Source organism: Schistocerca gregaria, chromosome 9 (assembly GCF_023897955.1).
Source record: "Schistocerca gregaria isolate iqSchGreg1 chromosome 9, iqSchGreg1.2, whole genome shotgun sequence".
Lineage (NCBI taxonomy): Eukaryota > Metazoa > Arthropoda > Insecta > Orthoptera > Acrididae > Schistocerca > Schistocerca gregaria.
Genome location: NC_064928.1, coordinates 216,625,732 through 216,640,801, shown reverse-complemented (window position 1 = coordinate 216,640,801; position 15,070 = coordinate 216,625,732). Strand labels below are relative to the sequence as shown.

General features: G+C 38.9%; 1 protein-coding gene across 1 annotated transcript in view; it reads right to left on the bottom strand.

Annotated features, from left to right (window-relative positions):
* The window catches only part of LOC126292161 (inositol-tetrakisphosphate 1-kinase-like), a 107,359-nt gene that overhangs the window by 9,917 nt on the left and 82,372 nt on the right, over window positions 1-15,070 (bottom strand). Inside the window, exons 8-10 of the mRNA XM_049985999.1 lie at window positions 12,348-12,590; window positions 4,642-4,785; window positions 313-466 (exon numbers count right to left, since the gene is read on the bottom strand). Of these exons, the coding sequence (XP_049841956.1) occupies window positions 321-466; window positions 4,642-4,785; window positions 12,348-12,590 (533 nt within the window). The 3' untranslated portion in view covers window positions 313-320. The remainder of the gene's footprint in view (window positions 1-312; window positions 467-4,641; window positions 4,786-12,347; window positions 12,591-15,070) is intronic.

The following is a 15,070-nucleotide window of genomic DNA, read 5'->3' as shown; positions in this document are numbered from 1 at the left end:
AAAACTTATGCCTATTGTCACAGCGAGATCTTTGAACTAAACACGTCTCAAGCACTGTAGCTTCTACCAGATACAAACATTAGTCTACTATGACAGGTTACACTATGCTGCACATACTAATGAGACACTTACAGAAATGAAAGATCACAACTCCAATTTTCTAAATTAAAAGAACTGTAACATTACAATGGAAATGAGGCTAAAATGCCCAATTAATTAACAAATGCAGACAACGCTAGATGCAGTTACATTACAAATAGTGGTTCCCACTACACATAGAATCACAAACAGAGATGTTTAACAGCTGAATACCTGAGCTGTTACTTGCTGGCGACCGCCGCGAAGCCGCCGCTCCCACGAAGGCGTCGGCCCCACTTCTTCTTCTTCTCGTCACTCGAGTCGCCCCCCGTGTCGAAGCCGGAATCGTCCTGGTCACCTGGTGAGCTCGTGCTGCTGCTAGTTTTGCCTAAGCCAGAACAAAATGTGTGTTTGTGTGTACATTATATTCCACCAAAAATAAAATGACAGTGTTACTGTGCCTACATTTGGTCTGTTTTCATCTCCTTAAGAATGTAAAGCCTTTATTTATGGAATGGTAGTTACTAATTTCACTACGCATTTTACTGTAATTGTGCTTTCATTGACAATTGAATGATAAGTACAAAATTCTGTCTACCAAGAAAGAAAAGTTCTTGCACCATTCTTTATTGACTAACTATGACAACGAAATGAATGGAATCAAAAGTTATGCAACTGACACCCTCTCCACAGAAATGAATTGCCTAACAGACAACAGCAATGGTTTTCTAATTAGAACAGTTACAACATTAAAGACACCTTCTCTCCAATTTTCTTCATCTTCAAAGCATCTGGAGGTCAGTGCCTGGACATCAATGCCCGGCAGCAGTAAACACACACACACACACACACACACACACACACACACACACAGACAAACACACACACAGAGTAATTAATTGTGAGGTCGCTTGTTTGAATCTCGCTCATAGTTATTTTTTCTACTTTTATTTAAATTCCACATTTATTAACAAATGGAAATGTTAATTAACAAATACTGAATCATAATTTTTTATAAAACTAACTTTTTTATTTTTAATTACTGGTTATATGTAAATAAATTAAAACTAAATAAAAACATGCACAAAATGGCTCTTTACTACATGAAGAAAGTTAAATACATGATGTTTCACATTTTCATACAAATAGTAATTGAAAATAAAAATACGTTAGTTTTATCAAAAACATTTGTTAGTGTATATTTCCATTTGTTAATAACCATGGACTTCTCATAAAGTAAAACTACGCTACACGTGAAGTTCAAACTAGTGACTTTAGGATTACCATCCTCTTATGGTACACATTCACCTACTGGCATATACGTTGATAAGACAAAAATTTTTTGCACTTCACTGTGAATGGAAAACATTTTTGAAGGCCTCTTTTCTTCCAACTTCTTCTGAGAATTGCACTGTACTGTGCCTGATGTCCAGGCAATGACCTTCAAATCGTCTACATATGAAGAAAATTGAAGAAGCTGAGCAGCCTCTAAGGGCCCCTGGTTAGAGTAAAGTTATTCATTCTATATTCTGGTGGCATTTCAGGACAGAAATGGGTACTCAGTTACATACAGGGTACAATTAGGAAGTGTTACATTTCTGAAACCCAAAACCCAGTTGTTTCTGAATGGATTAGAATTTTTTTCCTTAAAATTAAATATACAATGTCATTTGGTAAATGCATTATCAATAGGTGTCAAAAATGGCTTAATACATGAGACAACTATTCTTACTCAGGATTAGTTGCAGGATTATGGAAAAAAATGCCCACACAGCTTTCAAACATAGCACATGTAACTGCTTGGATATCACGTCATACTTTCCAAAAGAGCTCCGTGTCCATTGCTTTTCCAATTATGTCCAAGATTTAGGTGGCCCCACTAGAAATGAGTACTTGGTGCAAGGTCCAGAGATTGATGTGCCACTTCACATGCCTGACAGACAAAATGTCATGTCCTCTCTCAAGAAAGTTATGGAGTCTCTTAAGACATGGCACAACACGGCACATGTATACAACCTTAGCAAAATAGCTAGTGGGATGGAAATCACCAGGAGGCACAATGCGAAAATAGGACAAATTTAAATACCTTGGAGAAACAGGAGCAATGAGGAAATAGTAGAGAGGATGAAGATGTGATTAGCCTTCTGTATGACCAGAGATATAGACACGAAAAATAACAAATATCTAGTGAAGCAAAGATGAGACATTACACGGCAACATGAGGAATGCAGTATTATATGTGGCCGAGATGATGCGTAGTAAGTACACACAGGTAACTGCGATGATGGCACTAGGATGCAGAAAACCAGAGAAATAAGAGTGAGAAATAGTGAGGACATTATCAGGCCCTAAAAGGAGTGGTGAAAGATGGATGTGAAAAGGTAGGGGAAACTGCCGGAACATAAGGACAATATTAGAAGAAATCGGAGTGAGAAGGGCAAGCTTTACCGGACATGAGATCAGAGTGAATCTGGATGGAATGACGAAAAGAGTATGGGAAACAATAGGGAGTACAAGTGGAAAGACAGGAACCATGTGGGTTGATGAAGTCTAAAAGTATTTGTTGAATTGAGGATCAAAATAAAAGGAAAGGAAAATTGGAGAAGAAAGCACACACCAACCTATATGCCGGAGACTGGCAACAGAGAAGGATACAGGGGAAGCAAAAACAGTCTCCAGTGGAGCAGACAAGAAAAGAGAAAATTGAATATCTCAGAAGACAGTCAAGATGGAAGAAGAGAAAGAATGAAGATATTCTGGGAGCAGAGGCAGAAAATGCAATCTATGATGGGGCTACCAGTGGTCCTACAGAGGCTGTAATGCAAGGAGAAGAAGAAGAAGAAGAAGAAGAAGAAACAGGAAGTAGCACCACACCACTGAAACCAAACCCTACTGATATAAATTCAGCATCTTCTCAGATTAAGCACAAAAAATTCTTACCAGAGTATAAGGTAACACTGTGACTTACCTGTTGTTCCAGAAAAACGCAGGTTATAATAAGTAAAAATCGTGGCATTCCACACTTTGCGGTTACTCGGTCACTATGAGGGGGTTGATGAAGTTAACAAGCACTACTTGCTAGCCGATACTGGCAGTTCTGTTTGTTTGAAGTACCTGATAGGCAGAAATAAGTCTCACAGCTTCTTACAGAATACAGTGAATGTGCCAGGTTTCCAAGGTCATTTCTGCAAAAGTAAACACTTGCAGATAATCATTTTCTTCAGTTCGTTACAAGTGACTTTGTACAGGCTTAAGTGAAGACCAAACCACAAAATTTGGCAAATAGACCTCACTGACATGCACAAAGCATAAGTGTGCTGTGCTACCAAAGGATGAGACCTCATCTCTACAGGCTGTCCTTGTGACTACAGCTCCGACTGTAATACCCTAACATAGTGTCAGCTACAAGTTTCTCAAATATAAAGTAACATAGATTTATTTATTTCTGGGCAATCTGAATGAAGTGCACTTCGATATTAAAAATTAATGCCTATAATGCTGTTACATAACTATCGTAATCACTGAGATAAGATAGGGTGAAGAAAATTGTGTAGCTGAGGACTGCCACACCTTCCTAACAGTGACTCCTGAAATGATGCATGCTTGGGTGTACGTGCCAGTCACAGGGAGAGGATACGGCTACTGGACACGTTGTTAGAGCTCTGCAGCTGGCTCGTATGTGCCGGACTGTGATCGGATGCTTTTCTGGAGTGCAAGTTAAAAGCATGCGAGTTTCTCACAAGTGTGACACATCTGGGCTGCAGTTGGAAAAGAAGAAAACTCTGGCAAGAGTTTATGCAACTGCACAAAATTAATGGTATCAGAAACTTCAGATATGGAGCAATTTTGCGCCACAGTTGCCACTGACCGACCTCCTCAAGATTATGACATTCGACAACACTCACGAGACTGTAAGATTTGCACTTTGAGCGACCAGTAATTTAAATTGTAAGTTCCACTGACTCTTTCGAAAACAGCAGGATTCCTATTTGTATGATAAAGAATCATAAATACTCTGACAGAAAAAAATCACAACACCAAAAACTAATTAGTGTAGTCATGAAATTTATGCAATACATTTGTCTTGGTAACATACTTAAGTGATTAATATTCCAAGACCACCCATACTGAACCCCAAATTGAATACATAAGGTAATTAAAATCATATGGGAGAAGATTCCACATGGAAAAAACGAAGTAATAATAATGAGAGCAAATTGAAAAGTGAATATAATGATGAAAATGATGTGACAAAGGATGAGAAATAAAAAAGAAATATTTAAATCATGTAACTGAATAAAAATAATGATTACTGTCATTCTGATAAACTTATTGCCACGTTTTCATTGTTCTAGTGGATCATATGATTTTTTTAATTACTTACAAACATGGGCTCACTGGGCTGAAAAGTTGCACAGTGTGATATCTGATATCCTATCTTACAGAAATGTGTAGGTGGTTTCAAAAAGTCTATTCTATCCTTGGGAACCACTTCTTGCAAGTTAAAATGAATAAACTGTTAAAGTCATTGATAAAAATAATTTTTTTAAAACTTAAACTCACTGCAAGCAGAACTGCCAGGTCCACTGGAGAAGCTGTCCGATCCGTTGGAGAGGACCGCATCCGGCACGTCTGTTCGGTGTGACTCGACGGCTCCCAGTATGCACGTCATCAGGCTTTCAAAGAAGTTGGGGAAGCCGTCATAACCTGCACACAAATGCCACAAACCTTACACAGTTCTAACAAGAGAAGAACTAACACATTTGATTTCACAATCCAGATGAAAATTTAATGGAGATTTGGGACTTCAATTTGATTACGAAAAAAATGGAAAAATAATAGCAAAATACGGTCTGGGGGAAAGGAACGAAAGGACGAGAATTTTCCACAGGGCACAATTTAATCATTGCTAACACTCGGTTTAAGAATCGTGTAAAAGGGCTGCGTATGTAAAAGAGACTGGGAGACTCTCAAAGATTTCAGACTGATTACATAATGTTAAGACAGATGTCCAAACCAGATTTTAAACAGCACAGTATTTCTGTGGGCACATGTGCACTCTGGCCATAATGCATGGGTTGTGAACTGCAATTTAAAACAGAAGAAACTGCAGAAAGGTAGATAACTAAGAAGTTTGGACACAGTAAATTGAAGGAACCAAAGATTGTTAAGGGTTGCAAACTGGACATTAGGCATTTGACTGAAATGGAGAAAAGGAATACACTAGAAGATGAATGGGTAGCTCAGAGATTAATCAGTGAAGGCAGCAGGGGAAAAGATGGCAAAAAGACAAGATCTGTTGGAAGCTCTTGTACAGTTCACATGTCCATACATATAGCAAAAAAAAAAAGTGTGTGTGTTTTCCACATCTCCTAAACCACTTGACTAATTTTAACCACATTTAGCACACATATCCCTTACTGTCAGGTAACAATTGCTGTGGGGGTAAGAACCACCAACCTGTCATAGTTCAGGAGATAAGACATCGTAAACACAGAGCTGCGTAAAAATTGCAGCACTGTGCATGGCTTTTAAATTTATTATTTCTTTTCTACTGACTCTGTTCACAACACATTTTTCTGACAGTATCCACATATGTTGCTGAATGTACCTACACGAATATATCATTACACGACACACAGTTGAAGAGATATGGTTAATAAATACTGAGATATGTGGAAAAAAAGTGCTGCATCAAGCATGAAGTTTTAATACAATTATTCCTTACTACTGAGACACATCTAGAATCAGGTCATCTTCATGAAACCCCTAATACCTGGCAACGATTTTGCTCACTCTCCACTGCTACACACAAACAGCTGTAGTTGAATACAATAGCCATTTGTAGTGGTACGAACAGGCACTGCCACAGGGATGTCTGCATTGCAGGCATGCGAAGGAGCTGTGTCCTGTGTACAGAAACTGTCTGGGATCATGTTTCTTGACATGGATACTGTACTTATACATGTGTAATTTATGAATCTCTCTCTGTACAACTCTTTCATAATTTCAAAGGTATTTTCACAAACGCATGGAAATCAGTTTTTTTGGTGCTTCGCTGCAAACGCAGTTCATTTCTTTATCTTTATTTCTAACAGAAAATTATTGGCAAAATGAATACCTGGGCAATGCCAGGTTTTTCAGCTACTTGAATATAATTGATGAAAGGAGTAAATATAAAACTGCAGCACATGAAGCTGGCAAAAATGAATACAGATGTCCAAATAATGAGACTGACTGGAAGTGCAAAATGGCAAAGCAGTAATGGTTGGGGTGATACTAAGCCAGCACTAAGCACAAAAGGGAAAGTTGAAACGTAAAACGAGTATACAGAAAGGCTTAACAGGGGGAAGAAATTTGAAGGGATTCCTGTGGAGAAGAAAGAGGAGACACATGAAGATGAGACGGGGGATACGATACTGGGAGAAGAATTCAAAAAAGCACACCTCGGACTACACAACTATCTCTCACAGTTCATGAGATCATCGGTATTGTCTGTCGAGACGAAGACTATTCCACTAGGAGGCCGAGACAAATGAGATGTGCGAAATATCCTCAGACTTCGAGAAGACTGTAATAATTTCTAGTCCAAAGAAGACGGGATCTGACAAGTGTGAATGTCACTGAAGCACTGGTTTAATAAGGCATGCTTGCAGAACACTGACACGACAACTGATAGTATCGGACCTCGGGGAAGACCACTTTTAGTTCTGAAGAAATGTCTGAATGTGTGAGGCAGTATCGATCCTATGACTCCTCTTAGAAGAGAAACTGAGTATTTGCAGGTTTAGGGAAGACTTGTGGAAGTGTTGAGTGGTACTACACTCTTTGAAATAATGAAGGTATCTGTGATAAAGGTTGTGACCACTACACAGTGACCAAAAGTGCAAGCACTGGTAAGGAATTGATTCAAATAGTATAACCCAAACAGAAGTCCAATAGTAGAGCAAATACAGTCATAGCACAGAGTACTATTACACGATCACCAGAGTGCAACTAGCAGAGTGAAGTGTGGAGTTGAGGCGGTGGCCTTAGTAAGTCACTGTACTTCAAAGGTGTGCCAACTCGCACAGTCTGAGCAATCAGCACATGCATCTGTTTCGGGAAAGTCTCTACAGGAAAGTAGGTGTTGTTTCTAGGTGCCGATTCTGGAATGGACGCCATCGGTTAGCAGGTGAGCCTCGACGATGTAGCTCGGTGAGGTGGAAATGGTAGGATGCTGTTTGCATGGCCACATGTCAACCGTCCACCCTTCAAATGGTGGCCGGATGCTGCCATCAGAGACGGAGAGGTCTAGTAATGCGGTAACATGTGGGAGTTAACATATAATATACAGGGGGTGAAGGGTTATCCAAAACTTGAACAGAAACTGGATCAATTATAAGAGTTGAAGGACATCAAAGCGAATCAGTAGTTAAGAGAGAAACGAGGCAGAGTTGTAGCCGATCCCCAATGTTATTGAACTGTACATTGAACAAGCTGAGGAGGAAAAATTTGAAAAGAGAAAAGTCCATGGTAAAATATTTAAACTTTGAAGTGTACTGATGACATTGTTATTCTGTTGAGGATTTGCAGTATGAATTGGAACAGAATGGAAACTGACTGTATAAAAAAGGCTGAAGCAAGTCAGGTGATGCTGGGAGAACTAGATTAGGAAATGAGATGCTAAAATAGTAGATTAGTTTTTGTATTTGGTCAGCAGAGTGACTGGTGGATTGTTTTGGATACTACATAATTTTTTACAAACTAGTACAATACAGAAATATTTTTAACTGTGCTGCCAATAAATGACATGTTTTTTAGTCTAGTTATAAAATAAAACTGATATTTGGTCGTTTTTCACTATGCAAACAAAATTTGTTGCTTCCTCTGTTTAACTAATTTCATTCATCGTCTACAATCCAGGACACAGAAATTGTAAGTTACACATCTCTGATGAAGTTATGATCAATTGCTCTAAATTGTAAGTAAAATCACTGCACAAACATCAAATGATTCAGTCATAAGTTACTGATGTGAGTTTGGTGACACAGTATGCGGACTGTAAGTTTCTATACTTAGTGACTAACAGAAAAATGTATAACATCAAGGATGCACATATAAGAGACAATAGGTACTCAATGTCAGATTTACGTGTATTATATTTTTAAATAGTTCATTTGTATCCTGCAACTGATAAATAATTATGTGCTAGGGTTGTCTGTAAAGCAAGGTCTTCAACAAGCTCCCACCAGCACGGAGCAAGCTAGCTTAAATCTGATAATAGTACTGTATTCCTTGCTTCCCACACCACTATTCTTGCCAGTCTCCAACTCTCTGTGACACTCATTCTTGGCATAGTAGCCATTAACGATGGAAAGGCAAACTGATGCTCCCACCAAGTGTGAATTGCATTCTGTGATTAGATTTCTGTGGTTTAAGGGGTCAACCCCTACTGAAATCCACCACCAGTTGACAAATGAGTATGGAAAAAAGTGTATGAATGCAAAAAATGTGTTCATAAGTGGTGTAGGTGTTTCACAGCTGGCTGTACAAACTTGCACGATGAGGCAAGCTGTGGGCGTCCATCAGTTTTGAATCAGACAATGAGGAAAGTTGAAGAATTCTGCCTGCGGATCAGGGTGTGACTGCGAGAGATTGCTGAACTGATGGGGGATGTATTTGAGAATACTGTGGACAAGATTTTGACGGACATTTTGAAGTATCATGCCGTGTATGCCAGGTGGGTGCCATGCGGTGTATGCCAGGTGGGTGCCACGGATGCTCACTGATGAACACAAAAAGAAGTGAATCAAAAGTGCTCACAAGTTTTTGTGCCACTACCAGGAAGAGAGTGAAGACTTTCTGGATTCAGTTCTAATCAAACACAAGGTTAGGGTTTACTACTTCATGCCAGAGACTACTGAACAATTAAAACAATGGTAGCATTCTGTTCTCCAAATATCAAGAACTTCTAGCAAATGCCGTCAGGGGGGAAGGTGATGGCTCAGTATTCTGGGGTGTAGAATGCGTTCTGCTGGTCGACTACCTGAAAACAGGTACAACAAACAATGTGGCAAGGTACTGAAAGATACTAACAAAACTAGGCCGGGCTACACAGAACAAAAGGGGGGATTGGCTGACAAAGGGAGTTTGTTTGCACCGTGACAACACCCACCTTCATGTCATCAGCACCATGACAGGTCTCATTGCCAAATTCAAATGGGAAATCGTTGACCATCCTCCGTACAGGCCTGATTTGGCTCTCAGTGACTACTACTTGTTTCCCAACTTGAAACAACACTTGGGCAGAATTAAATTATCAAGCAACAAAGAGATGAAGGCACCTGTCCATTTCTTTTTGCACGAGTCGGCGGGAGAGTGGTATAATGCAGGTATGAAAATGCTTCTGGAGCGTCTAAAAAAAATGCATCGATTTTGATGGGGACTACATTGAAAGACAGCTTAAAGTCCAACCTTTCAGAATCTGTAACTGGTTTTGCTATAAAATGATGTTTACTATGTGAAAATGCATTGGAGACCTTAATTTTCAGACAACCCTCATACTTGACACCAAGATACCATCTTTTAACCTGAAGTAATGGTGTCCATGAGTATCTGCTCTATACAATAGTTTGCATTACTATTGTTTTGCCATATACTATCTAAACATATAACAAATTAAAATTCTTCATCACAGTTTTTATCTGTATGTTTCAGGTTAATCTTAGGAACTACTGCAGGGATTTTAATGTGGTTTCCCTAATAGATAAACTGATTTACAAGGAAGGTCTGGGCATATAATGTATTACGACTACATAATGATGAATGTATTACTTCTGTGTTGTTATCAGTTCCATATTTATGCAGCATTTGGAGCAGATCTCATGGCAACAATAAGAATCACAAGCTTCTCAGCTAGAGAGGACGCAGTAAGTGATCAGAAAAAGAGTAAAGTAAGCAGGCAACACAACTCCAGAGAGCAGCAAAGTCTGATTAGAATCAGTGTTGGGCCTGGAGGGCTAGTGGTAAAGGGTACGCATGAAAATCAAAAAGTCACAATATTGAATCTTGGTCAGACCACTGTTTTTTTTCCCTTCAGTTTGTCTTTTAACCTATCAGTTATCTCTTAATGATGTGGGGGGGTTCTCCAGTAATGGCAGTGGTTCGGATTTCACACTGAATTGTACAGTACGCCCCCTTTGCCCAGTTGAATAACTGGGGAAGGTTACGGACATGCATGTTGCCAAAGTGGTATCCAACTATAAGACTTGCTCTGGGCCACTGAGCCACATGAAATTATTACTACCAGAATATATATGTATTATAAAATCTCCAGTTGTGTTTTTCTGTCTCTTTGTGAAGACCAATTTCAGGAACTAGGGATTTTGATGTGGTTTTCACCAATAAACTGAATTATTGAGGAAACTTTGCATATATAATCTACCAATATTTACTGTAAACTGGCTGAACTGTTGTCGTGGTCTTCAGTCCAGAGACTGGTTTGATGCAGCTCTCCATGCTACTCTATCCTGTGCAAACTTCTTCATCTCCAAGTACCTACTGCAACCTATGTCCTTCTGAAATTGCTTAGTGTATTCATCTCTTGGTCTCCCTCTGCAGTTTTTACCCTCCACACTGCCTTCCAATACTAAATTGGTGATCCCTTGATGCCTCAAAACATGTCCTACTAACCAATCCCTTCTTCTAGTAAAGTTGTGCCACAAATTCCTCTTCTCCCCAATTATATTCAGTACCTCTTCATTAGTTACATGATCTACCCATCCAATCTTCAGCATTCTTCTGTAGCACCACATTTTTAAAGCTTCCATTCTCTTCTTCTCTAAACTATTTATTGTCCATGTTTCATTTACATACATGGCTACACCCCATACAAATACTTTCAGAAAGGACTTCCTGACATTTAAGTCTATACTCAAAGTTAAGAAGTTTCTTTTCTTCAGAAATGCTTTCCTTGCCATTGCCAGTCTACATTTTATATCCTCTCTACATCGACCATAATCAGTTATTTTGCTCCCCAAATAGAAAAACTCATCTACTGCTTCAAGTGTCTCATTTCCTAATCTAATTCTCTCAACATCATCCGATTTAATTCGACTGAATTCAATTATCCACATTATGTTTTTGTTAATGTTATGTTATATCCTCCTTTCAAGACACTATCCTGTTCGCTCAACTGCTCTTCCAGATCCTTTGCTCTCTCTGACAGAATTACAATGTCATCAGCAAGACCTCAAATTTTTCATTTCTTCTCCACGGATTTTAATTCCTACTCTGAATTTTTCTAATGTTTTCTTTACTGCTTGCTCCATATACAGATTTAACAATATCAGGGATAGATTACAACCTTGTCTCACTCCCTTCCCAACCACTGCCTCCCTTACATGCCCCTCGACTCTTATAACTGCCATCTGGTTTCTGTACAAATTGTAAATAGCCTTTCGCTCCCTGTATTTTACCCCTGCCACCTTTAGAATTTGAAAGAGAGTATTCGAGTCAACATTGTCAAAAGCTTTCTCTAAGTCTACAAATGGCTGACTACGAAGAATTAAATTCCTCTGTCTTGTTTCTCCATCTGTATGTGGAGGTTAATCTTGGGAATATCTGCAAGGATTTTGATACAGTTTTCATTAATAGATAGAATGATTCATGAAGAAAATTTGTGTACACTTTATTACCACTACACCAGACAAGTCTTCCAGCCGTAGATATGTAGAGTTAAACATGCAATGCAAGAAGCATTGCTAATTTCTTACACGTTTTGTTAATACATAGGTGAACTAAATACAGTCCCTTGACCACAAATGGCTATCTATAAATAAACACAGCTCACAGGAACTTTCAGTGGTTTCGTGATTCTGTTCTATAGATAGACTAAGGCCATGCAGCTCTGTATACAGAAAATATTTTTGGCATCTTCCAACGAAGTATTGGAATCTTTTTACTGACTCGATAGTTCCTCGTCTCCGAGACTGTTAATGTCGATGATATAAGGTGTAAAGCTACATATAATCAAACAACCCTGAACCGAGTACAGACTCATCAAAACTTTTTAACAAACTGTAACACGGTGGATGATGCAGATGACAGAAATCTGGTGGCACACTCATGTTCAATGCTCTGAGACCAGAGAACAAAATCCAAATACAATAGAGATAACTGGATTTATGAAGCATATTCAATTCATTCATTCATAAATTTTATCTCAGATACATTGCACAGCAATTAAACAACCCAAAGGGACAGTCCGAAGCATGCTGTACACCCACCAGGGTAGGCATTGATGTCAATAATGGCGATGCGTCCACTGCAGTTCTCGACGACCACGTCCACGCCGAGGAGCGCCAGCCCGAGCTTGGAGCGTAGTGCGTCAACGACCGCCCGGAGTCTCTCGGGGTCCGGAGGCGGTGGCTGGGGAACTGTTGCCGCGTCCTCAGGGTCCAGCACGGAGAGCGCCGACTGTGAATCTGCCTTCGACACGTCGTGGCTGTCATAAAAAATCGTGTCTCGATCTGTGAAACACAAGTGAAGAAATGTTTGTGAAATGTTGCCGTGACCAATTTCCGATCTTTCTTTCTTCCTTTTTCATGTGCAAATGCTGAAACTTAAAAACTGTTCAAAAGTTTTTGAAACTGTTTAAAAAGTCACATGACATTAGTGTCAAGAATTCACAAATATATATTGTATGAAACGACACAGAAAATATTTTACTCCACCTATAAAACTTTGATCTCTACCTGCTGTTGTCTTTATTTTTCTTGAAAATGCAATAAGAATGTTGGAGTATCTGCCTTTAGGTATATTTTTATTACATAGTGTAAATAGTTACTTGACTGATTTTACAGATTCTATAATTATTCTTTGGCAGCTCTTTTTATCTATTGACAGTCTGAAGATGCAGCAGAAGGATGGAGAGAGAGGGCAAAGGGTTCGTTGGGACAATATCTTATGGATACATTAAGTTTGAGTAATTTGAATCTTTTTGCTGGTGCAGTTGTGCTATCTGCATTCCATGCTGAGTGCTGCTTTTTCATGGCTGTACTGCTCACCAAATGCTGCTGTCTCTGTTGAGTGGTGGTGTTGCGGCCGCTATGAAATACTTATCATTCGATTTTAAGCAAACTATTAGATGGTAACATTGATTTTTACACATCTTACAGTCTTATATCTACACACAATAAAGAACTTAATTTATTTTTGTTATATGCCATTAATACTATGATGCATCAAATTAGCTAAAAAACTTCACACAATTTTAAAGAATTTGCAGATGTAAAAACACATTGTGTAAACTTTGTGTATGGTTGATTAAGGTCACATACTGTAGCATACGAAATGTACAAAGATGTTGTATGATAAATTGTCCAAACTTTTTTATACACTGAGATATGGAAGTAACTCAACCACAGCAGTGAGAGGTTGGTGGAACGGTACATGTAAACGCAACACCACCACTTCAGAAAAACCCAGGGTCTGCATTTAAAGACATCCTCTGCACCTATGGAGTGGTGGAACATGGCTACTTATCTTGTTTACAGCAGTTAAAGGGTTAAGCATACCAAATTCCCTCCTACAGTTTCTTGGTAGATTTTATAATGATTCGATGTTTCCTCTTTCTATCTATAGGCAGTATGAAGAGGCTAAAACTGGTTATGCACTGTGAAAGGTTATGTATTTGTGTTCTGGAAACTATAAAAATGTAACATAACATGGTCAATGAAATCACACGATCTATATGGACAGAATGTCATAGAGATTTTCTATACTTTCTACCCAGTAGAATTCTTGTGTATTCAACTGTATTACTGTCTTGGAAAATAATATGTTTCAAACATTCCAATTGGAATGTCAATATTTATGTTTGTACTTGGATCGGGATAACAAAATCATTAACTAAAATGGGGCATGAAAGGGAAGCAATGGTTGAGAAGGATCTGAGACAATTTTGTAGCTTATTCCTAATTTTATTGAATTTCCACAATGAGCAAGAAGTAAAGAAGTTCAGGGAGGAGAAATAATAAACTTATGGTTTGTCAATGACACTGTAATTCTATGTGAGATTGCAAAGGATTTCGAACAGCAGCTGAACAGAATGGATAGTGTCTTGACAAGGTGTTATAATTGAATGTAATTACATTAAATCTGGTCATGATGATGTAATTATTTTAGGAATATGACACTAAGAGTAAAAGACAGCAAAATAACTGATGATGGCCAAGGTGGAGAGCACATGGGAAGCAGACTGGCAATAGAAAGAAAAGGGTTTCTGAAAAACAGAAATTTGTTACCATCTACTATAAATTTGAATGTTAGGAAATGTTTCATGAAGGTATTTGTCAGCAGCAAGGGAGTCCAACCTTTCAGCTCACCTGAGCCGTGTTAGGAGAAGACAAGTATTTTTGAGCTACTCTAAAAGGGAGGGAAGGAGGGAGGGGCCAGGAGGGAGGGGGAGGGGGAAAGGGGGAGAGGAAGGGGAGTGGAGTGAGGAAGGAAAGGACGAGGGGGAGAGAGGGGGGGGAAGGGGAAGAGAGAGAGAGAGAGAGAGAGAGAGAGAGAGAGAGAGAGAGAGAGAGAGAGAGACTAGGCGGCAGCAGATTCAAATTGAAAATATTCAATATATCACAACTTTACAAAAGTGTAATTTTATGGAATTTATTTTTTGTTGATCATGTGATTGATGCTCACTTTTTGGGAGACACTGAAACTGCATGCAGTCTGCTGGTTGGACACCCCTGGCCTTTTACAGAAGAGAACCATGGATGATAATTAGTTCTGACAAGAAGAGGAAAGAAGGTTTTGAAATCTCGTACTACAGAAGAATGGTGAAAATTGAAGTATTGAATCAAACTGAGGAAAAAAGAAACTTATCACCCCAGTTGACTGAAAGAAGGGATCGGTTGATAGGACACATCCTAAGGCATCATAGAATTATTAGTTTGGTAATTGGCGGTGGGGGGAGTGTAGAGGGTAAAAATCGAAATCTTCGTAGAGT